Below are 25,060 nucleotides of genomic sequence, written 5' to 3' on the forward strand. Positions count from 1 at the left end.
TGGCATTTCCTAAAAAATACTAAAAATAAAGTTACCCACATAATCCAGCAATCCCGCTCCTGGGCATATATCCAGAAAAATCTCTAATTCAAAGAGATATGTGCAGCCCTAAGTTCATAGCAGATCTAGTCACAATAGCCAAAACATGAAAACAACTTAAATGTCCATTAACAGATGACTGGATAGAGAAGATGTGGACATATACACTGAAATATTACTCAGCCATAAAATAGAACAAGATAATGTCATTTGCAGCAACATGGATGGGCTTAGAGATTATCATACTAAGTGAAATAAGACAAAGTCAAATATTATATGATATTAATATCACTGTATAATCTAAAAAGATAGTACAAGTGAACTTATTGACAAAACAGGAAGTCTCACGGACATAGAAAGCCAGCTTATGGCTACCAAAGGAGAAAGGTTGGGGGGAAGAGGAGGCATTAAATGGAAGTATGGGATTAACAGATATATACTACCATATATAAAGCAGATAAACAGCAAGGATTTACTGTATAGCACAGGGAAGTATATTTAATATCTTGCAATAAATTCTAATTGAAAAGAATAAAAAAAAGAATATAGGTACATATATATGTATATCTACTTATATTAGGCTTCCCAGGTGGTGCTAGTGGTAAAGAACACTCCTGCCAATACAGGAGACATTAGAGACATAGGTTCACTCCCTGAGTTGGGAAGATCCCCTGGAGAAGGGCATGGCAACCCACTCCAGTATTCTTGCCTGGAGAATCCCATGGACAGAGAGTGCTGGTGGGCTACAGTTCATAGGGTTGCACAGAGTTGGACATGACTGAAATGACTTACACACATATGTATATATGTAACCAAATCACTTTGCTGTATACCCGAAACACAATACTATAAATCAACTGTCCTTTAATATAAATAAACAAATAAATGAAATGATTGTTTGAAACTCAGGTAAGGAAGGAAATGAGACTATAAGTAACATGGATTGAATTGTGTTTCCATCAAAAGATATACTGAAATCCTAGTCCCCTGTATCAGTGGATGTGCCCTTATTTGGAAATGAAGTCTTTGCGGATATAATCAAGTTAAGATGAGGTCCCGAGAGTAGACCCTACTCCAATGTGACCTGTGTCCTTTAAAGAACAGAAGACAGACAAGGGACACAAGGAGGTGATGTTGACAATGGAGGCAGAGATTAAAGTGATGCACCTGTAAGCCAAAGAATGCCAATGGCTGCCAGTAACTGCTAGAAGGTAGAAGAGAGAAGGAAATATTTCAGAGGGAGCATGGCTCTGCCCACACGTTTGTTTTGGACTTGTCGCCTCTAGTACTGAGATAATGAAGTCTTGCTCTTTTAAGTACCCAGTCTGTGGTTCTTTGTTGCACAATCCCAGGAAACTCATTCATTCATGGTTAACTCATTTATGGTTGACCTCACAACACAGGGACTGAGTTGAGTGTCTGTGACTGAGACTGGCCTTGCAAAACCTAAAACATTTATTATTTGACACTCTACAGGAAGTTTGCTGAACCCTGGTCTACGCTATGGAAGTAGAATATAATCCCATGCAAGGCTGTATGTGAGAAACTCTGAATATCATGTAAAATAAGTATGATGTACATTCAAAATAGGAACATTTTGTGTGAAGTATGAACTGAACAGTTCAGAAATCATATTAGAGAGTGAAATTGAGCAAGTTGAAAATAGACCAAGTTACATTCTTGAGGGAGAATTGTGAAAATGTAGCCCTTTTTGGCTGGTAAACAGTGTCTCCCCTTCAATGAACCAATGGCCACCTGTCGGACGCATTGAAAAGTCTATGACTTGTTAGATGTTTGCTCACTGTTTCTGATGGCAAGTGCTGGCTGATTGCTAAAACAGAGTATTTGGTCTTACAGAGTACAGATACACCATTTCTTCATTAAAATATTTATTTATCTTCCTTGTATCTTTCTTTTTTCTTTTATAGTAAAATGCCTTATAATAACATCTGACTATTAATTAATGATCCTGACCATTATGTGAACTGAAATTACATAATGATGATAACTTTGTCATTCAGTACTCTGTTATTTGAAATGTATATTTGAATACACAGGAGTTTAATCCTTAAAAACGCCCTCTGAATCTTTTTTTTTTTTTAATTCTACTCACTAAGGAAGAAATTGAGACTCAGTAAAGTGACCAGGGTCTTCCTAAGAAGTGCAGTGGTAAAGAATCTGCCTGCAGTGTAGGAGATGCAAGAGACACGGGTCCAGTCCCTGGGTTGGGAAAGATCCCCTGGAGAAGGAAATAGTAACCCCACTTCAGTATTCTTGCCTGGAAAATTCCATGGACAGAGGAGCCTGGTGGGTGACCAGACCAGGGTCACAGCCATTTAAGAAAATGGCAGATCTTGGATAATTCTGGTAACAAATTCATTTATTGTTTAAAGCACATGCAAGCTAATACTGCTCAAAATCCTCTAAAATGGTTCTCTTGAAAAAAGAATTTATTAGAATTGTAAAATTTCTCAGTGCAAAGAGTTCTTTGGAATTTATATAGAATGTACTCCTGAATGCCAAAAATTCATTGTTTTTCTTTTTCTCCCTTACTTTTAAGATTTATAAAAATTGTGGGTGTTAAGCAACTGATCATGTCTTTTTGAGAATTAACTCTTTCTGGAAAGAACTCTGCAGAGACTTAATCCTGGCTTGATACGTGGTCCCTGAAGATTCTAGAAAGAATCCCAATGGGGAAAGAGACCATACAGAGGTTGAGACCATGGACCTTTTTAAAAAAATAAAAAAATTCCAGTGATGTCCTCAAGGAGCGGCTGGCTTAAAAACTTCTTGGAAGGAGAAGGAGAGATCTTTGTTACAAACTTCCGTCCTTCCTCCTGCTTCTGTTCCCTTACCCTCTGCCCCCTGCAGAGTTCTGTTTTCTGGGAATCAGCAAGTAAGATCACAAGTAGTCTTTTCTTTTTTCACTCTCTCCCATAAAGAAAGCTTTATCACGTGCGGCCTTAAACTTGCAGCAAATTGCAAAGAAATGGCTCAAAGGCTTCAGCTCTTTCTGTGCCCTGGGAGCTGAGATGCACGTCAGTGGCTTTGCCAGCGTGGCCTGTTCCCTGCAGACTGCCAGAGAAAAGAGGCCAAGAGGAAAGAGAAAAGAGAAGAAACTGGCCAGGGGTGAGACCATGCCCTGTATCTTTACTTTGCCCTGATCTGCTCTGTGTCCAGCGAGGCTCTCCCCACCTGACAAAATTGCTCTAAGCTGCTGTAGGGTCCACCTGCTTCTTCTTTCAGGTTCTTGAGTGTGGTCCAGCCTCTTGCTGGGCACACGGAGGGGAAATGGCCATCTGATCTCCACCTCCAGGTAAGATCTGGTTCTCTGCTTTCGTATTTCATGATGATCATATCAGAGTCTCACAGGAGAGAGGTCAATAAACCTTGTGTTCTGCACTGCACATGTCTTATAACATTCTCAAAGAAACTTGTGGGGGCCCTTGTAAGGCTGGTGGAAATGGGAATGGATACTGGTTAAAGAAGATAAACCCAGAAACTCAGACCTGGGTTCCAATTGTGACTCTGATGCATGTTTTATGGGTTATTTTGGACAAGTCCCTTAACTGCTCTGAGTCATATAATTTTTCTATAAAGTGAGAATTAAAGTGTTAACCTTGTTTTAAGGATTAGCACCAAGTATATAAATCACCTGGAACATAAACAGTACTTATTAAATCTGCATCTGACACAGTTACTTGTGGTGAGGGGATCGACTTTCTAAACAATGCATATTCCTTAGAAAGTACCTAAAGGTTATTTTCCCTCCTGAAGGAAGGTATCCTGGTGTCCACCAGACAAGCTAGGGCAAGGATTTTCCTCGTGGGAGATGACTAAGACAAGACAGTGATGGGAGTGGCTGCCTTTCTGGCTCTCTCTGTGGGGTCGGTGGAGGCTGACCACTGGATGGAATCTGTTAACAGGATCAGGGCATGGCGGTCAGGCTATTTGCAGGATCCAGCTACAACCTTCCTAGCGCACCTGCACTTTTTCAAGATGGGAGTACTGATTACCTTCCAAACCTCTGTGAACAGAGAATTCCACTTTTGGAACTGAAATGAAGAAAAACTATTTAGCGTTTTTTTTTTTTTTTTTTGGCCTCCAGAGTAAGTTATACTCCAACTCAGAGTGTTGAAGGGAAACGTTGCAGAAATCTGTTCAAGTTTGTGCGAGAAAAACTAAGGATTTGCCAACTGCAAGTCCTGTTAAATAACTACTTTCAGTCTACTTCTGCAGTTGCTAATGGAGAGAGAGACGGCAAGGGCAAGCGCACTGACAAGCCCAGAGGATTTCTCCATTCATGTCACTGAGCATCGCCTTTCCTCTTCTTTTCACAGACAGATGAAAAGCTCAGTGCTCAATAATGTAGCCTCTTTGAAACATACTATACTTGAGAGGATATGCAAATTAACCATCAAGATGACAATGTCTTTTCAGTAAAACTATGCAGTGTCAATATTTTGATCTAGATGTTATTTTGCCTTAATACAACATCAGTTAGGAGTTCTCTTGTTCTGTGTTCCCTTTGGATTCTAGTGAGAGTGATTTTTGTGTCAATATCTCTAAAGAGAAGACAGTGTGTTTTGATGTCCCAAGTTTTTAATATTATTTTCAGCATTTTTCCCTCTTTAGCATTAGCATTCTAGATATGACCCTTTGAGGCTTTTAAAGGTATGTTTAGCATAACTAATAGTGTATTTTATTATTAAATAATTTATTATTTCTGACTTTACTATTATGACTGATCAGAAATATACATGAACTTCTAAAACAGTAGTCCAGTGTGTATTACAGTGTTTAGTTAGTGGAAGAGAATTGCATTTTACATGGTAAATTTGATATTATTTATTTTGTAGTTTAAAATCTTTCTGGTGTATATTTCTTGCTGGGTGATATGTCTATATCTTTAATATTTAAAATATTTTTTCATATAGGAAATATATATTCATTATAGAAAAATTACAAAATATGGACATACAAAACATTTTAAGAAATCATCTGCAACGCCACCAGCAAAAAATAAAGTGTTAACCTATTTTTTTTAATTTATTTATTTTCAATTTGAGGATAATTGCTTTACAATGTTGTTTGGTTTTTGCCATACATCAGTATGAATCAGTCATAGGTATACATATGTCCTCTTCCTCTTGACCCTCCTTCCCACCTCTCACTCCATCCCACCCTTCTAGGTTGTCACAGAGCCAGGCTGAACTTCCTGTACTATACAGCAAGTTTCCATTAGCTATCTATTTTACATACGGTAATGTATTTATATATATTTCAAAACTACTCTTTCAATTTGTCCTACCCTCTCCTTTCCCCACTGTGTCCGTAAATCTGTTCTCTATGTCTGAATCTCTATCCCTGCCCTGCAAATATGTTTAGCAGTACCATTTTTCTAAAATCCACATATGTGTGTTAATATATGATATTTGTTTTTCTTTTTCTGACTTATTTCACTCTATATAACAGGCTCTAGGTTCATCCACCTCACTAGAACTGACTCAAATTCATTGCTTTTTATGGCTGAGTAATTTTCCATTGCATATATGTACAGCAATTTCTTTATCTGTTCATCCGTTGATGGACATCTAGGTTGCTTCCATGCCCTGGCTATTGTAAATAGTGCTGCAATGAATATTGGGGTACATGTGTCTTTTTCAATTATGGTTTTCTCAGGGTATATGCCAAGCAGTGGAATTTCTGGGTCACATGCTAATTTTATTCCTAGTTTTTTAAGGAATCTCCATACTGTTTTCCATAGTGGCTGTATCCAATTACATTCCCACCAACAGTGCAAGAGGGTTCCCTCTTCTCCACATCCTCTCCAGCATTTGTTTGCAGATTTTTAATGATAGCCATTCTGACCAGTGTGAGGTGATACCTCACTGTAGTTTTGATTTGAATTTCCCTAATAATAAGCAATGTTGAACATTTTTCATGTGTTTATTAGCCGTCTATATGTCTTATTTGGAGAAATGTCTGTTTAGGTCTTCTGCCCATTTTTTGATTGGGTTGTTTTTTGATATTGAGCTGCATGAGCTGCTTATATATTTTGAATATTAATTCTTTCTCAGTTTCTTTATTTGCAATTATTTTCTCCCATTCTGAGGGCTGTCTTCATTTTGTTTATGGTTTCCTTTGTTGTACAAAGCTTTTAAGTTTAATTAGGTCTCATGTATTTATTTTTGTTTTTATTTCCATTTTTCAAGGAGATGAGTTGTAGAGAATCTTGCTGTAATTTATGTCAAAGAGTGTTCTGCTTATGTTTTCCTCTAAGAGTTTTATAGCTTCTGGTCTTATATTTAGATCTTTAATCTATTTTGAGTTTATCTTTATGTAAGTTGTTATAAGTGTTCTAATTTCACTCTTTTATGTATAGCTGACCAGTTTTCTTAGGACCATTTATTGAAGAGACTGTCTTTTCTCCATTGTATATTCTTGCCTCCTTTAACAAAGATAAGGTGCCCATGGATTTAACTCCTGGCTTTCTATCTTGTTCCATTGATCTGTACCCTTGCTAAGTCACTTCAGTCATATCTGACTCTTTGTAACCCTATGGACCTAACCTGCCAGTTCCTCTGTCAACAGAATTCTCTAGGCAAGAATACTGGAGTGGGTTGCCATTTCCTTCTCCAATGCATGCATGCATACTAAGTCGATTCAGTCGTGTCCAACTCTGTGCGACCCTATGGACAGCAGCCCACCAGTCTCCTCTGTCCACAGGATTCTCTAGGCAAAAATACTGGAGTGGGTTGCCATTTCCTTCTCCATCTCTTCTTCTAGAACCCTGTAATTCAAATGTTGGTCTGTTTAATATTGCCCCAGAGGCTCTTGAGACTATCCTCAATTCTTTTCATTCTTTTTTTTTCTATATTCCGCTCTTCAGCAGTTATCTCCAATATTCTATCTTCCAGCTCCAATACTTTGAATACTTTGAATACTCTAGCTCCAATACTTTGAAGCTTCAATATTTTGCCCATCTGTAGCAAAGACCTGACTCATTGGAAAAGACCCTGATGCAGGGAAAGATTGAGGGCAAGAGAAGTGGGTGACAGAGGAAGAGATGGTTGGTTGGCATGACTGACTCAATGGACATGAGTTTGAGCACACTCAGGGAGATAGTGAAGGACAGGGAAGCCTGGCATTCTGCAGTTCATGGGGTTGTAAAAAGTCAGACATGACTTATCAATTGAACAGCAGCAAATTTTCCAGCTCACTTATCCATTCTTCTGCCTTAATTATTCTACTATTGATTCCTTTTAGAGTATTTTTAATTTCAGTAATTGTGTTGTTTGTCACTGTTTGTCCACTCTTTTATTTCTTCTATGTCCTTGTTAAATGTGTTAAATAATTTTCTCCATTCTACTTTTGAGAGTTTGCATCATCTTCATTCTCATTACTCTGAATTCTTTCTCAGCTAGTTTGCCTCTTTCCCCTTCATTTATTTGGTTTTGTGGGCTTTTACCTTGTTCCTTCTTTTGCACACAGTGTTTCTTTTTCATTTTATCTGTCTTACTCTGCTTTAGGTCTCTGGGCTTCCCTGGTGGCTTAGAGGTTAAAGCATCTGCCTGCAATGCAGGAGACCTGGGTTCGATCCTTGGGTTGGGAAGATTCCCTGGAGAAGGAAATGGCAACCCACTCTAGTATTCTTGGCTGGAGAATAACATGGACGGAGGAGCCTGGTGGAGTACAGTCCACGGGGTGGCAAAGAGTCGGACACAACTGAGGGCCTTCACTTTCACTTTTCACTGTCACTTACCCTAAGCTATAGGGTCTTAGTTCCTCTTGTTTTTGGCCTCTGCCTTCAGTGAGTGAGGCTGTTCTAATGGTTTCTGTAGGCTTCATTTTGGGCTTCACGAACACTTGTGCCTGTGTTCGATGGGAAGAGGGTTTTCTTTCCCTCTGATGGGCAGCACTATGTGAGGTGGTGTGTTTTGGGGTGTCTGCGGGAAGCCTGTCTGCTGACTATTGGGTTTGTATTCTTGCCTTCCTTGTTGTTTGGGTGAGGCATCCTACGCGGAGTGCCGCCAGGTCTTGGATACAGGTGGAGGTCTTCGAGAGAGTTCTCACTAATTAATACTCCCTGAAGTCTGGAGTTCTCTGGCAGTCCAGTGTTTCAGACGCAGCGCTCCCGTGCCACAGGCTCAGGCCTAATCTCTGGTCAGGAAACCAACCAGAGGCTACAGCGGTGGCTCCATCCTTGCGTGTGACTCAGCAGTAGCACCCTGCACGCATTGGCTGCCCAGCTTTCCTCCAAAGGCATTCCCTGCCACTATCTCCCTCCCATTCCCTCAGGCCATCTCCCCACAGTCAACAGCAGTCCTCACGCTGGGATTGCTCTCCAGTCCCTGTGTTCCAGCGCCCAACTGCTGCGTGTTCCAGAGGACTTGTAGCCTTGACCAGGGTATGTAGGGCTGCGGCATAGATCGTCTATGTGATTCTCACTCCATTCAGACTGTCACAGGTCGGCTCCTCTATTCTCCAACAGCCTTCCCCTTGGTTCCAATCTATTGCCTCGAAGTGGGGATCTCACCCCTGCTTTCAGCTCCCCCACACCCTGGGTGCAGGTCCAGTTCGCTCACTCTTCTCTTCTTTTTCCCTTCCTTCCTTCATATGACTGAGATTTGCATGGATCTATATATTCCTTTCTGGTGGTCAAGGACTCCTGCCTGTTCTCAGATGGTGCTGTGCAAATCTGCATCTGAAGGTGTATTTCTGATGTATTCACGAAAAGAGGTGTACTCTCTGTCTACCTACTCCCCTGCCATCTTTTCTCTCCCTAACATGTTCTTTATAAACTTTCTGTAGCTTTGTTTCTATGTATACACACCAGTGAATGTATGTGTTTCTATTATAAAATAGTTTTTTATACATATATATATATATTGTTTTTAAGCATTGTATTCTTAAAATCAACTCTGTAATAAAAGTTATATATTTCTATATTCACTTCTTTACACTAATTTCTAATGATTTCAAAGATTTCCTATGTAAGTATACCAAAATTTGTGGACATTTAGGTAATTTTTTATAAGTAATATGTCTCTACAGGGGTTTAATTAAAGCTATCTTTGTAGTAAAGATACCTATTTAACTCAGTGCTTCCCAAATGTTCTTTCACTATTCTGGCAAAATATCATTCTGAAAAGCTAGTTTTAATGATTCAGTGGTTGTAAGAAGTTGGCTGTCGGTATCAAATGGTAAAAAACAATATCTATGTACTCAATTTCTTAAAAATTTTAAAATCATGAATACCTGTTGAACTTTATCACCTGATATGCTGCATCTTCTGAAGTTTTATTATTTTTTATTTTGAATTTTTCAGCTTTATTGAAATATGACTGACAATAAAAATTGCATATATGTAAGGTATACAATGTGATGTCTTGATATATTATACATGTAACCTTTTGAATTTTTAATATGATGATTTAGGTGAAAAGTTCCTAATATTAATCAGTTGTTATATATATATATATATTAATGTTAATTATGGAATTTTAATTAGTTGTATTTTCTAGTATTTTATTTAGGATTTTAGCATTTCTACGTTGATTCATTTTTGCTGCTATCTTAATGAGATTTTGTTATCCAGATAATTCTGGCTTGGTCAAATGAATGGAGACTATTATCATCTGTTTCCATTATCTACTAATTTTCCTTACAGGATATTCCTTGATAAAGCACCCCTGTTACATCATCTAGTCTTACTATTTTTATTTAGGGGATAGGTTTAGAGTATTTTTGTTACTGTCTTCCTTAGCTGTGTTTTTCTCCTGGTTTGTATCAATATAGCAACTTATATTTGCTAGAAAGTTATCCATTTTGGAAAGACCTTAAAGTGATTTCTAAATATTTTCCATAATTTTCATTTTGTATTCTCCTAAACATCTGTGTTCAGATCTCACTAATATTGTGTTCTTGTGTCTTTGTCTTTGGCTCCTGTTTAGAATTCTCTGCTCTTTATTTTCTGGTTTTAAAATTTTTTGTTTTCCTCACTTTCTTTTATCCTTTTTTAAAAAGTTAAATTTATGCATGTTTATGAAATTGAATAATCTAAAAGTGTAATAGCAAGTTTAAAATGAAAACAAGTCCTTGACCAACCCTTCTCAACCCATTTCTCATTCCCTGGTGAAAACCCCTCCACTTTTAAATCTTTTAGGTCTTTCTTCTGTTATTTAACTCCATATCTGAAAACACAATTTGTTCACTGCTATTTCCTGATTTTTCCATTTGAGATACTATCTAGGAAGTCAAACTATGAAAGATGAGACTGAGTAAACACAGAATAAGCATTACATAAAGTCAAGGTAATACACACATGCATGTGCGTGATCAGTAGCTCAGTTGTGTCCCCATGGACTGCAGTGCACCATGGACTATAGCTCACCTGGCTCAGAGACCCCATGGACTGTAGCCCACCAGGCTTCTTTGTCTATGGGATTCTCCAGGCAAGAATACTAGAGTGGGTTGCATTCCCTCTTCCAGGAGCTCTTCCCAAGCCAGGGATTGAACCCACATCTCCTGCACTGGCAGGCAGATTCTTTACCACTAAGTCAGCTGGAGATACTATCTATGAATTCAAACTATGAAAGATGAGGTTGAATAGACATAGAACAGTCATTACATAAAGGCAAGGTAATATGCACATAGAATCATTTTAAATTTCTACCACAGAATGTTGTTTTATCCCTAATGTCATTCTTTTAGTGTGATGAGAATATAGAAAATCTCTATTAATGTATAAATACATCATCTAATAAATATTAGGGTGATCCAGAAGTTATTTTATTTCTAAATCCCTTCACTAAGATTACTTTAGCAAGCAGGCAGTGAGCTATATGGAATCCTAAAGAAGTCGGGCTTCCCTGGTGGCTCAGACGGTAAAGCGTCTGCCCGCAGCGCGGGAGACCAGGGTTCGATCCCTGGGTTGGGAAGATCCCCTGGAGAAGGAAACAGCAACCCACTCCAGTATCCTTGCCTGGAGAATCCCATGGACGGAGGAGCCTGATAGGCTATAGTCCACGGTGTTGCAGAGTCGGACACAACTAAGCGACAACTAAGCGACTTGACTCATTCATTCAAAGTCGGGGCATAGGATATGTAAATGTTGATGAGAATCAAAAGAAAAGAAGTTTAGTGTATACAAACCTATGAAAAGCTTGGTAAGGGCAAAGGAGGGTGGGAAATTAGACCCAAGAAAGGAGGCATCTTACTCACTTTAAGGCACAGCAAAGACTACTTGAGCCTGAATGAAAACTAAGCCTGAGGCATAAATCATGCTGCTTCCCTATTTGTCAAACTAAAATGTTACACAGAGTGGTCCCCTTCTCCCCCAACCCATATTTTAAGACTTACTTTGTATGCTACAGCCCTATAGGAGTCATGGTGTATTATAGGCATCTACCAGGGGCATCAATCTTTTCTATTCATTCCACAAAGATAATAGATTTAAAGGTTTTGAAGACTTAATTCCAATGAATCAATAGTCAAATAGCTGAATTCCTCTTCCTCACTTCCTGCTTGCCTCTAGTTTTAGTTGGCAAGACCACAAAGTCAGCAAAATTCTCCCTCTTTATTTATTCCAAAGGCAACATTTAAATTTATTCTTTGCTATAATGAGGCTTACTGGAGGGATTGAGAAAGAATGCTGGCTACAGACTCCCAATAGCAGGATTGCTTAATCAGTTATCCTGGTCAATTTTAATTGAAAAACTTCGCCAACTTACTGTGGTAAAATAAGGGAGCTTCACATAATGCTATGTCTACAGAATTGTGATCTACTGTGAAATAAAAACATAGTGTTAAACTGCATGGAACTTAAAACTGGATGTGTATTAAATTTCTTTTTTTTTTTTTACTTTAAAAATCAACTTTGACAGATCAGAATCAAGGAACTTTTTCAAAATGGACACTTCATCCAAAGAAAATATCCGGTTATTCAGCAAAAATTCCATGCAACCTGTTGGGAGGCTTTCTTTTAAAACAGAATATCCCTCCTCAGAGGAAAAACAACCCTGCTGTGGTCAACTAAAGGTAACAAGCAATTAAGTGATTAACAACCCTAAGTGCTTAACTGAAGAGTGTCAGAGAACTTGATGAGAGTCCATGCTCTTGGCTCTTGATCCAGATATTTTCTACACATTATAACTACAAGTGAGAAATTTTTTCCATTTTAAAAAGTAATCTTAACTTATGGTTGCCAGGGGGAAGGATGGGAGGAGGGATAGTCAGGGAGTTTGAGATGAACACGTACGCATTGCTGTACTTAAAATGGATAATCAACAAGGGCCTACTCTATAGCACAGGGAACTCTGCTCAATGTTATATGGCAGCCTGGTTGGGAAGGAAGTCTGGGAGAGAATACGTCCATGGCTGAGTCCCTTTGCTCGCTACCTGAAACTATCACAGCATTGTTAATAGCTCTGCCCCAATACAAAATACAAAGTTTAAAAGGAAAAAAATTAAAATGAAAAGTGATCTTAGATGCAACTGATGAAAATCACATTTTGCCAGACAGTGAAAGCAATCTTTGTTTGATCATGCAGGTTAAATTTCTAAATATTACTTTTCTGGCTCACTTGAATGTCCCTCCTAAACAGAAAGAAGCGAGGTAAAAGAAACTATTATTTATTAAATATCTACAATGGGTCAGTTACTATGCTATGTACAGTTGCAACATTTAATCTAGAAAACATCCATTTTATTCCTGTTCTATAAACAAAAATTTTGACTTTCCTACCCACATAGTAAGGGACAGAATTCCCTTTTAAATGGAACCCAATGTGACTCCAAGTTCTGAACCTTCTTCACATCAAACATATTCAATGCTTTTCCCATATAATCTACCTATGGATACTCCGTCACAGACCCAGGTCTACCAAAACACACAAGTCAGATATCAAACAAATATTGTGTTCGTTGAATAAGAATCTGAGTGTTGATTTAATTTTAATATGACCTTAATCATTAGGAATAGTAGTTCCACTTCTCAGTCTATTACATTCCCTGCTGGAACATCCACCATCCCTGTGAAATACAGTCATGAGCAATAGACTTGGGATAAGATGTTAAGTGTCTGGTTTATGGTTTTTATTTTCTTACCTTTCAATGGCTCCTTCCTCCTTCTGCTTCCCCAAGCAATGGATCTTCTTTTCAAAGCCAAGACTCCTTTAAATGTCCTTTGTGGAGGGGAGGAGAAAGGGAAAAAAGAAATTCAATATACATTATAAATGAAAATCTATTACTTCTAAGAAAATTTGAATTTTTAGAACTTCACATGAGCTTGAGGTGGGAAGAAGACTGTTACTGTGCTTGAATGAAATCTTCGATATTAACAACTTTGTTCCATGGTTCTTGGTTTGCTTACCAAATTTCCCGTTTTAGGTCAGGCTGGATTTAGACTAAGTGTGACCTGTCATATTTTCCAGGTGTTCTTGGGTGCCTTGTCTTTCGTTTACTTTGCCAAAGCACTGGCAGAAGGCTATCTGAAGAGCACCATCACTCAGATAGAGAGAAGGTTTGATATCCCTTCTTCACTGGTGGGCATTATTGATGGTAGTTTTGAAATTGGTATGTATTACAGATACCTGACTTTACTTTTAAGTACAAAGTTTCTAGGCATGACTGAAGGACATCCTCACTGCATGTTGTTATCTGCTCCATGTGTAAAATCAGACTCTATGTGTGAAATCTTACTTGGACATAATTTGCCATGGCCTTGTGCTACAGTCTATGCATATGTGGTCAGTCATATCCGACTCTTTTGTGACTCTAGCGACTATAGCCCACCAGGCTCCTCTGTCCATTGAATTTCCCAGGCAAGAATACTGGAGTGGGTTGCTATTTCATTCTTCAGGGAATCTTCCCAATCCAGGGATTGAACCCAGGTCTCCTGCATTGCAGGTGGATTCTTTACCACAGAGCCACCTGGGAAGCCCTGTGCTATAGTAGAGACAATTTGTTCTCTCCAAGTAAACAATTAACGTCCTGTCCCAGATTTTCTCTATCATATGACTTACACAAATTTCCAATCAGAGTGAGGTTTTTCAAGGAGAGAGTCTGAAATGCTGCTGGTATGTTGAATTAGAAGTATGTGGGAAACATCTTTACAAAAGTTATATTCTGGAAGCCCTGTGATTCAAAATTTGGAAGAATTCAAAGGAGGTCTTTGAATTAATACAATAAAAATGTATTGTAATAATTTAAGAAAAAGTTAAGCTGTAAAAGGAGTATTTCTGCCCAGTGGCCTAGAAACAAGATAAAGGAATTCTATTAATAACAACACTAGAGCAAAGCAGGAAACAAAAATTCTACTCTCTGGGGTCTTTGGTTAGCCACCAACTCTATACTTCCTCTTAGGACTTCAGAAGACCAAGAGATTTTAGTCACTGTTTTGGAAGTATTTTAAGGAGTGTAATTCCACTTAGTCATCTTCCTAAACTGATAAACTAAGAGTCTTCAATCTTTGGTTGAAATAAATTAGAAGCCACTGTGGTCTTTACTGCCTGTTGAAATTCAAGTAACGTGCTATAATAATGGCTCCAGGTTCAGCTTCACTTGAAACTTTAGAAGAGTGAAGAAATATTTTTTCAACTCTTCAACAATTATTTTTTTCATTCTGTTGGGTCACAGGCTAGCACACCCTGTACTTGGCCCAGCCTTTTTTAAATTTATTTATTTTTAATTGAAGAATACTTGCTTTGCAGTCTTGTGCTGGTTTCTACCATACATCAGTGTGAATCAGCCACAGGTATATATACGTCCTCTCCCTCTGGAACCTCCCTCCCACCTCTCTCCCTATCTGACCTCTCTAGGTTGTGACAGAGTCCTGGTTTGAATTCCCTGAATCATACAGCAAATTCCTATTGGCTATCTATTTTACATATGGTAATATATGTTTTCTTGTTACTTTCTCCATACATCCCACCCTCTCCTTCCTCCCCCCACCCCACCACCCCCACCCTATTCCTAAGTCTCTAATTGAAGACATAGAGCCTGGATGACAGAGACATCAATGGTTTAGCTGAGAAGCCTTATCCATCCAAAGCAATGCCCTGGAGCAACACCCCACCCTGTGTGAGAAGGAGGCAGGCAGGAGGACCCGGGGGTAGTCTTTGCTCCAGGGGAGGAGGGGGGAGCTTACCATTCACAGGGGGGATTTGTTTCAGGTTGGCTCTTTTGTTTCCCAGGACCAGTAGGAGACGCCGCGCTCATTGCCCCTTTGATGAGCTATTCTGTGGCTATGTTCTGATCTGAAGTTAGAACAATCAGTAGCTGGAGGGGCAAGTATATAGGAAGGTCAGTCATGAGAGTAGGGTGTAACTGAAGCAAGCCATGGTTGGACAGAGATGTACAGAGAGCAGGAGAACAGTGATCTTGGGTGGCCTGATCATACAAATTCATACTGTGTATTTCAATCTTAGCCTAAATAACTTGAGAAGGAAATGGCCACCCAAAATCCCATGGACAGAGAAGACTGATAGGCTACCGTCCATGGGGTTGCAAAGAGTTGGACGTGACTTGGTGATTGAGCATGCACCCTATGTAACACAAGAATGGAGAGTATTAGATAACCTTTGACCTTCAGGCTTTTGCTTCCCAAATCCATCTTTCATCACCTTATCAGAAAAAATGTCTTGGATCAGTGCTAGTCAAACATTAATATTCACATGAATGACTGGACAATTTTGTCAAAATGAATAGACTGATTCTGCAGGAAGGGAAGTAAGGTCCCGCATATCTAACAAGCTTCAATACAATGTTAATGCTGTTCATCAATGGGCTGCAATCTGTGTAATAAATTTATAAAACATCTGATTGTATCACTCCCTTGTGTAAACTCCTTAGACCAGTGGTTCCCAACCTTTCTGGCACCAGGGACCAGTTTCATGGACGACAATTTTTCCATGAATAGCATGGTGGGGAGGGGTGGTTTTGAGATGATTACATTGCAATAAGTGCATTACATTTATTGTTCACTTTATACCTATTATTATTATATTGTGATATATAATGAAATTATTATATACCTCACCATAATGCAGAATCAGTGGGAGCCCTGAGCTTGTTTTCCTGAGCTCAGGCAGTAAGGGGAGCTTCCTGTAAATATAGATGAAGCTTCACTCACTTGTCCAATGTTCCACCTCCTGCTATGTCCCCCCCGTTCCTAATAGGCCACAGACTAGCACTGGTCCATGGCCCTGGGGTTTATTCGGACCCCTGCCTTAGATAGGTCTGGTTAGTAGATGTATTCTTTGATGCCTGCCCTACCTACAACTCCAAATAGAATGAAAAACCATGGAGAGAACTTCACTGGTGATCCAGTGGTTAAGATGCAGGGGACACGGGTTTGATCCTTGCTCAAGGAAGATTTCACATGCCTTGGGGCAACTGAGCCTGCAAGCCACAACTGATAAAGCCTGCATGCCCTAGAGTTCATGCCCCACAATAAGAGAAGCTACCACAATGAGAAGCCTGTGCCCTGCAACTCGAGACTAGCTCCTGCTTGCTGCAGCTAGAGAAAGCCGGCACACAGTAATGACTGCCAAAAAGAAATGATTTTTGCTTACAAAAAAGGCCACGGAGAGTCAAGGTAAAGGTAACACTGCATCAAAAGAAGAAACAAGTACAAATAGGAAACTGATGCAGATCAAAAGAATAAATTAGATTTACAGAAAGAAGAAGAAATACACAGATAGAAAATTATACATGAAATATTTCTTTGATTATTGCTTACTCTAGGTTATAGTATAAAAACATTTTAGAGCTGAAGAAACTTAGAATCTGGTCCAAACTTACTCTTAGATTCCCAGACCCCAGTGCAAAACTGGAGAGGATCTATAATTAATATAGGGTACTAATGTTACACGCTGGGCTGGAAGAATCACAAGCTAGAATCAAGATTGCCGGGAGAAATATCAATAACCTCAGATATGCAGATGACACCACCCTTATGGCAGAAAGTGAAGAAGAACTAAAGAGCCTCTTGATGAAAGTGAAAGAGGAGAGTGAAAAAGTTGGCTTAAAGCTCAACATTCATGAGACTAAGATCATGGCATCTGGTCCCATCACTTCATGGCAAATAGATGGGGAAATAGTGGAAACAGTGGCTGACTTTATTTTTCTGGGCTCCAAAATCACTGCAGATGGTGATTGCAGCCATGAAATTAAAAGACGCTTGATCCTTGGAAGGAAAGTTATGACCAACCTAGACAGCATATTAAAAAGCAGAGACATTACTTTGCCAACAAAGGTCCATCTAGTCAAGGCTATGGTTTTTCCAGTGGTCATGTCTGGATGTGAGAGTTGGACTATAAAGAAGGCTGAGCACCGAAGAATTGATGCTTTTGAACTGTGGTGTTGAAGAAGACTCTTGAGAGTCCCTTGGACTGCAAGGAAATCCAACCAGTCCATCCTAAAGGAGATCAGTCCTGGGTGTTCATTGGAGGGACTGATGCTGAAGCTGAAACTCCAATACTTTGCCCACCTGATGTGAAGAACTGACTCATTGGAAAAGACCCTGATGCTGGGAAAGATTGAGGGCAGGAAGAGAAGGGGACGACAGAGGATGAGATGGTTGGATGGCATCACCGACTCGATGGACATGGGTTTGGGTAAACTACGGGAGTTGGTGATGGACAGGGAGGCCTGGCGTGCTGCAGTTCATGGGGTCGCAAAGAGTCGGACACCACTGAGCGACTGAACTGAACTGAATGTTACACAGGAAGTGAAAAAGGACCCTGAGTCTAAATTCATATTAACCCTTCCAGAGCATTCTAAGGATAGAAATTGTTTACTGGATTAGATGCAATAAAAGTCCTCTTACTTCCATTGCAAAACTTTATCCCAAACATCACAGGATTGCTCTAGTTAATTGCAAGCCCTAGTTTTCCAGAAAAGTGGGTTTCCTGACCATAATTTTAATTTACTCCTTTGTCTCTCTCCACATTCCTTCCTTCCAGTGTTCTGGACCCATTCCCACCCTCTGTCTCTAGCTTTAAATTCTTCAATTATTTTTTGGAGAACAATTTCATTTATCCTCTAATATCAGTTGTCATTCTCATCCACACACTGGACATTCAGTTTCTTCCCAAGTAAACTGTTTTTTCCCAAAGGACTCTTTCTCAAACAATGGCCAGGAAAGTAATTTTTTTTTTATATCAAGACCTACTAATATTTCTAGATATTAACTCTTTGTTACAAATATTTTCCCAGGTGTTTTATTCTAAATATGTAAAAGCTTTTGCTTTTTTTTTTTTTTTCTTTTTTCTTTTTTCCCCTCCACTCCCGCGCCCGGGCCGACCTGCGGCTCCTGGTGTGTCATCATTCCACAAGCTTTTGCTTTTTAAGGCAGTTTTGGGTTCTCAACAAGAGTGAGCAGATAGAGATTTCTCATATACCCTCTACCTGCACACATTCATAGCCTCTCCCATTATCCACATCCCCACCCAGAGTAGGACATTCATTATAGTTGATGACATACAATGACACCTCACTATCACTCAGAGTCCAGAGTTTACATTAAGGTTCACTGTTGGTGTTATGTAGTCTATGGGATTGAAAAAAATGTATAATGACATGTATCCACTATTATAGTATCATACAGAGCACTTTCAATGCCCTAAAAATCCTCTGTGCTCTGCCTATCCATCCATCCCTACCCACTATCCCTGGGTAGCTACTGATCTTTTAACTGTTTTAACTCCAAAGTTTTGCCTATGTCAGAATGCTATATATTTGGAACCATACAGTATGTAACTTTTTCAGATTGGCTTCTTTCACATGACAATAAGCATTTAAGGTTCTTACCTGTCTTTTCATACTGGGTAAATAATTTTTTTAGCACTGAATCATAATCCATTTTCCAGATGTACTTTAGTTAATCTATTCATCTACTAAAGGACTTCTTGATTGCTTCCAAGTTTTGGCAATTATGTATAGAGCTACTATAAACATGTGCAGATTTTTGTGTGGACATAAGTCTTCAACTCTTTGGGGGAAATACATTGGAGCATACTTGCTGGGTCTTATGGGAAGAATATGTTTAGTTTTGTAAGACACTGCCAAATTGTCTTCCAAAGTGGCTATACCATTTGGAATGAGAGCTCAACAACAAATGAGAGTTCTTGTTACTCCACACCCTCAGCACCATTTAATGTTCTAGATTTGGGCCATTCTAATAATGAGAAGGAAATGGCAAGCCACTCCAGTACTCTTGCCTGGAAAATCCCATGGACGGAGGAGCCTGGGGGGCTACAGTCCATGGGATTGCAAAGAGTCGGACACAACTGAGCAACTTCACTTTCACTTTCAATAGATATGTAGTGGTGTTTCATTTTTTTTTTTAATTTGTAGTTTCCTGATGACAAACAAACTTGAATATCTCTTTTCTGTGTTTATTTGCCATCGGCGAATCTTTGGAGTTCTGTCAAGGTATTTAGCCCACATTTTAAACAGGTTGTTTGTGTTCTTATTGTTAGATTTTAAGCGTTCTTTGTGTATTTTGGATAATAGTCCTTTATCTGATATGGCTTTTTCAAATATTTTCTTTTGGTATGTGGCTTGTCTTTTAAGTCTCTTAGCATTATCTTTCAGAGAGCAGAAATTTTTAATTTTAATAAAGTCTAGCTTATCATTTTTTTTCTTTCATGGATTGTGCTTTTGGTGTTATTTCTAAAAAGTTATCTCCAAACCCAGGGTCTTCCCTGGTGGCTCAGATGATAAAGAATCTGCCTACCAATGCAGGAGACCCATGTTCAATCCCTGGGTCAGGAACATCCCCTAGAGGAGAGAATGGCAACCCATTCCAGTATTCTTGCACGGGAAATCCCATGGACACAGGAGCCTTATGAGCTACAGTCCATGGGGTCGCAAAGAATGGGACACAAGTGAGTGGCTAACACTTAAACCCAGGGTCATCAAGGTTTTCTATGTTATTTTCTAGAAGTTTTATAGTTTTACATTTTACATTTAGATCTGTGATCCATTTTGAGTTTATTTTTTGAAAACTAAAGTTTGTGTCTAGATTCAGGAGTTTTGCTGGTTTTTTTTGCATGTGGATGTCAAGTTCTTCCAGAACCATTGATTGAGAAGACTATCTTTGCTTTATTGTATTGCCTTTGCTCTCTTCTCAAAGACCAGTTAACTATAATTCATGTAGGTCTTTTCTGGGCTGTCTATTATGTTCTATATATCTGTTTTTCATTCTTTCACCAATGTCACACTGTCTTCATTACTATGGCTTTCTAGCATGTTTTGAAATTGGGTGGTGTCTGTCTTCCAACATTTTTTTCTTCAATATGTTGTTGCCTGTTCTAGGTATTTTACTTCTGGCTGCCTAGGCATTTTACTTCTCCATGTAAACTTTAGAATCAGTTTCTCACTATCCACAAGTAACTTGCTGTGGTTTTTATTGAGATTGCATTGAATACATAGATCAAATAGGAAAGAACTGATGCCTTGACAATACTGAGTCTTCCTATCTGTGGATGTGGGATATGATCTCTCTCCATGTATTGAGTTAGTTGATTTCTTTAGTCAGAGTTTTATAGTTCTCTTCATGTAGGTCTTGTATGTATTTTGTTAAATTTATACTTATTTTAGGAGGTACTAATGTAAATGATATGTTTTTAAACTTCAATTGTTCACTGCTGGCATACTAGAAAATGATTGACTTTTGTGTATTAACTTTGTTATCTTACAACCCTTCTATAGTCACATATTAGTTACAGGAGTTCATTTGTTAATTCTTTCAGACTTTCTATAAAGATGATCATGTCCTGTGGGAAGAAAGACAGTTTTATTTCTTCCTTTCAAATCTGTATACCTTTACTTCCTTTTCTTGTTCTTTTGCATTTAGATGGACTCCCCGTACAATATTGAAAACAATTTTAAGAGGACACATGCTTGCCTTGTGCCTGGTCTTAGTGGAAAAGCTTTGGATTTCTTACCATTAATTATGATATTAGCTATGCTTTTTGGTAGTTTTTTAAAAAATCAACTTGAGGACATTCCTCTGTCTTTCAAGTTCTTGTACTTTTTTTTTTTTTTTTATCATGATTGGTTGTAGAATTTTGCCAAATGTTTTTTCTACACATATTGATATGAGCATGTGATTTTTCTTCTTTAACCTGTTGATGTGATGGATTACATTAATTGATTTTCTATTGCTGAAACAGCCCTGAATACCTGGAATAAGTCCTGCTTGGTCTTAATGTATAATTATTTCTATATATTGTTGGATTTGATTTGCTATTATGTGGTTGACAATTTTTGCCCCTATGTTCAGGAGACGTTTTAGTTTGTTTTTTCTTGTAATGCCTTTTCTGGTGTTGGTATTAGGGCAGTGTTACCCTCAAATAATTAGGAGGTATTCCCTCTCTGTCTTCTGAAAGAGATTGTAGAGAATTAGTATAATTTCTTCATTAATAGTTTGGAAAAGTTCACAGTGAATCTATCTGGATGTGGTATTTTCTGTATTGGTAGAATATTAACTATTGGTTCAGTTTCTTTAATAGATATAGGTGTATTCAGATTATCTGTTTCTTTCTATGTGAGTTTTGGTAGATTGTATCTTTCCATTTAAATTCTTCCTTCTTATCCTTTGCATCACTGTTATTAATCATTTTATTTCACTTATATATAAGAAAACATGCATACATAAGAATACATCACTGAACACATTTTTTATATTATTATTTTGAACTGTTATCTGCTGGACTTATTACAAATAAGAAAAATAAAAGTTTTAAATTTATCATTTATCTCTTCAGTTACTAAGTCATGTCCGACTCTTGCAATCCCATGGACTGTAGCCTGTCAGGCTCCTCTGTCCATGGGATTCTCCAATGCCGGAGTGGGTTGCCATTTTCTTCTCCAGGGGATCTTCCTGACCCAGGAATCAAACCCCGGACCCCTGCATTGCAGGCAGATTCTTTACCAACTGAGCTATGAGGGAAGCCCATCTTTACTTATGTCTTCTCTGAAGCTCATCCTTTCTTTATCTGAGATCTGAGTTTCTGAACTTTATTATTCTTTTTTATCTAAAGAACTTCTTTTAACATTTCATCAAGGCAGGTCTACTGGAACCATTTGTCAATATTTGTCTGATATAGTATTTTTTCTTTGCTTCTGAAGGATAACTGCAGGGTACAGAACTTTAGGTTGGTGGATTTTTTTTTTCTCAACACTTTAAAATTCTTTCTATACTCCTTTCTTGTTTGCATGGTTTTGGAGGAGAAGTAAGATATCATTATTTTCCTCCTCTATAGGTAAGGTTGGATTTTTCTAAGAAATTATCTCATATTTGATTTTCTGTAGTTTGAAAATGACATATCTGGTTTATATTTTTTGGCATTTATCCTGCTCATTGTTCTCATAGCTTTCTAGATCTGTGGTTTGGTGTCTGACATTAATTTGGTAGAAATTCTTAGTCATTATTTTTTAAAATATTTTTTCTATTCCTTTGTCTCTTTCTTCTCTTTTTAGAATTCCCATTACCTGTATGTTACAACTTATATAGTTTCATATCCTTGGATATTCTGGAATTTTTTTTTTCAGTCTTTTGCCCTTCACTTTTCACTTTTGGTGTTTTCTATTGATGTATCTTCAAGTCAGAGATTATTTCCTTAACTGTGTCCAGCAAGCCAATCAAAGGCATTCTTTACCCCTGTTACTGTGTTTCTGTTCTCTAGATTTTTTTTGTTTTGGATCTTTCTCAGAATTTACATCTCTTTGATTTACACTGCCCATTTGTTCTTGCATGCTGTTTACTTTTTCCATTAAAGATCTTGGCATCTTAATTATAGTTGTCTTACATTTCTAGTCTACCAACTCTGAAATCTCTGCCATGTCTGGTTCTGATGGTTGCTCTGTCTCTTCCAAAAGTTTTTCTTTTTATTTTCAGTATGTCCTTTTTTTTTTTCCTTCATAGCCAGAAAAGATGTACTGGGTGAAAGGAACTGCTATAAATAGGCCTTTAGTAATGTGATGGTGATATGTGAGGGAGAGAAAGCATTCTATGGTCCTGTGGGTCTTAGGCTCTTAATGAGTCTATGCTTCTGGACTGTGAACTTCAGGTGTGCTTTCCAGTCCCCCGACCCCTCATTGGTGGGACAGGATAACTAGAATGGCTAGAGTTGGGTATTACCCTTCCCCCAGGTCAGCTGGGCTCTGATAATGCCCCAGCAGGATAGACTTTGGTTCCTAATTCCCCCTAAAAGCAGGCTTTCTTAAGATAAACAGAGTGCCCTGGCATATTTCAAAATGGTTCCCTTTCCCCTCCCCATGCTGGAAGCACAAAAAATTTATTCTCTGATATCACTGTGAAAACCTAATTGAGCTCTTGAAGTAAAGCTCACAAAAGTGTGGGGGCCCTCAATCCCTCAATCCCTCTGGAATTTTCATCCCTCAGAATTGTCCATGCTGAGCCTCTTGTCAGGTACAGTTCAGGTTTTTCTTACCATAGAACTTGTTCCCAAGGAGATTTATTGTTGTGGATTTCTTTTCCAGCTGGCCACAATTCTTTGCATTTGCCTAATGGTCTCTCCAATTGGAAGGGCAGCAATTTACCCTATGACCCCACCTGTCTGACAGATCTAAGAAGATTTGTTGATTTTTCAGCTTTTTACTTAGTTGTTAGGATGAAGAGGTGGAGAAGGAAATGGCAACCCACTCCAGTGTGCTTGCCTGGAGAATCCCAGGGACAGAGGAGCCTGGTGGGCTGCTGTCTGTGGGGTCACACAGAGTCGGACACGACTGATGTGACTTAGCAGCAGCAGCAGGATGAAGATTCTTCTGGCTTCTTATATGCTGAATCAAAAGAGGCATTCTTAAAATAGAATTAAAAAAAAATACAAAGCCAGGTAGCATCCTCTTTATATTATCATAACAAATTATCTGATCAGCACTAATTCAATATATACTTAACCCAGGTATTTGAAATACCCTCTTTATCACATAAAAACTTATCTCTTAAGTGTAAATCTCTTCCATAAGTCCATTGATCCCTAACTCAATACAAGACTATCTTCTTGATTATAGTTTTATAACTAGCTCTGCAATTAGGTAGGAAAATTTCCAACTTTTCTATCAGATTTTTTCTTGGTTGTATTTGGAATCGTTTTCTGAAATATCCCATTTTGGTTTGGTTGAAATTGCATAGAATTTATATATAAAATCAGATAACTGACATTTTATGTTAGTGAGTCTTTCCAACCAAGAACATGGCATATATCTTCATTTAGTTAGGTCTTTTTATAGCTTTCAATATTATATTTACAAACTATAAATATACTAGTTATTTTTTGTTATACTTGTTCCTACATTTTTTGTTACATTTCTTATTTAGTTATTCCGTAGGGTACTGAAAGAGTATTAACGTCTAATGTTACAAGTATATAGCAATCTTGTTGAATTTGTTCATTTTAATTGATTGTCTATAGATGCTGTAGAGTTTCCTGAACAATTGTATTGTCTGAAACAGAAGGTAATTTTATATCACTCTTTCCCATTATTAGATATATTATTTCTTGTTCTTGTGTTATTGCACTGGCCTCAGTTCTATGTTGAATAGAAGCAGTGACAGTGGGCATCCTTGTCTTACATCTTACCTTAATGAAAATACTTTCAAAATTTCACCATTAAACAATCTATGAGCTGTGCAGTTTTGATAGATACACTTTAAAAGCTAATTTGCCAAAAAAAAATAAATAAATAAATAAAAATAAAAAAATAAAAGCTAATTTGCCCACATTTTTCTCATCATAAATGGTTAATTATATTAAGTGCTTTTATATGTCTGATGCCCTGGAATAAAGAAATGGCAACCCACTCCAGTATTTTTGCCCAGAGAATCCCATGGATGCAGGAGTGCAGGAGGGGTCGCAAAGAGTTGGACATGACTGAAGTGACTGAGCACAATCTAACCATGGGATTTTTCTCCTTCCATCATTTTATATACAGCTTTAATTAACAGATTTGTTTCTTGTTTGGTGGTACCCTTCCACTCCTGGGC

General features: G+C 38.2%; 1 protein-coding gene across 5 annotated transcripts in view; it reads left to right on the forward strand.

The window, feature by feature from the left end:
* Positions 1 to 2,832: 2,832 nt before the first annotated feature.
* The window catches only part of SLCO1C1 (solute carrier organic anion transporter family member 1C1), a 77,619-nt gene continuing 55,391 nt past the window's right edge, over positions 2,833 to 25,060 (forward strand). For 2 of the 5 annotated variants that reach the window (XM_043441700.1, XM_043441704.1), the window contains exons 1-3: positions 2,833 to 3,355; positions 11,928 to 12,081; positions 13,476 to 13,617. In XM_043441700.1, coding sequence (XP_043297635.1) covers positions 11,953 to 12,081; positions 13,476 to 13,617 — 271 coding nt within the window. In that variant the 5' untranslated portion in view covers positions 2,833 to 3,355; positions 11,928 to 11,952. Of the gene's footprint in view, positions 3,356 to 5,231; positions 5,303 to 11,927; positions 12,082 to 13,475; positions 13,618 to 25,060 lie in introns of all 5 variants that reach the window. The other 3 variants (XM_043441702.1, XM_043441701.1, XM_043441703.1) reach the window with 3 other exon arrangements.

Source organism: Cervus canadensis, chromosome 21, assembly GCF_019320065.1.
Source record: "Cervus canadensis isolate Bull #8, Minnesota chromosome 21, ASM1932006v1, whole genome shotgun sequence".
In the NCBI taxonomy this organism is placed as follows: domain Eukaryota; kingdom Metazoa; phylum Chordata; class Mammalia; order Artiodactyla; family Cervidae; genus Cervus; species Cervus canadensis.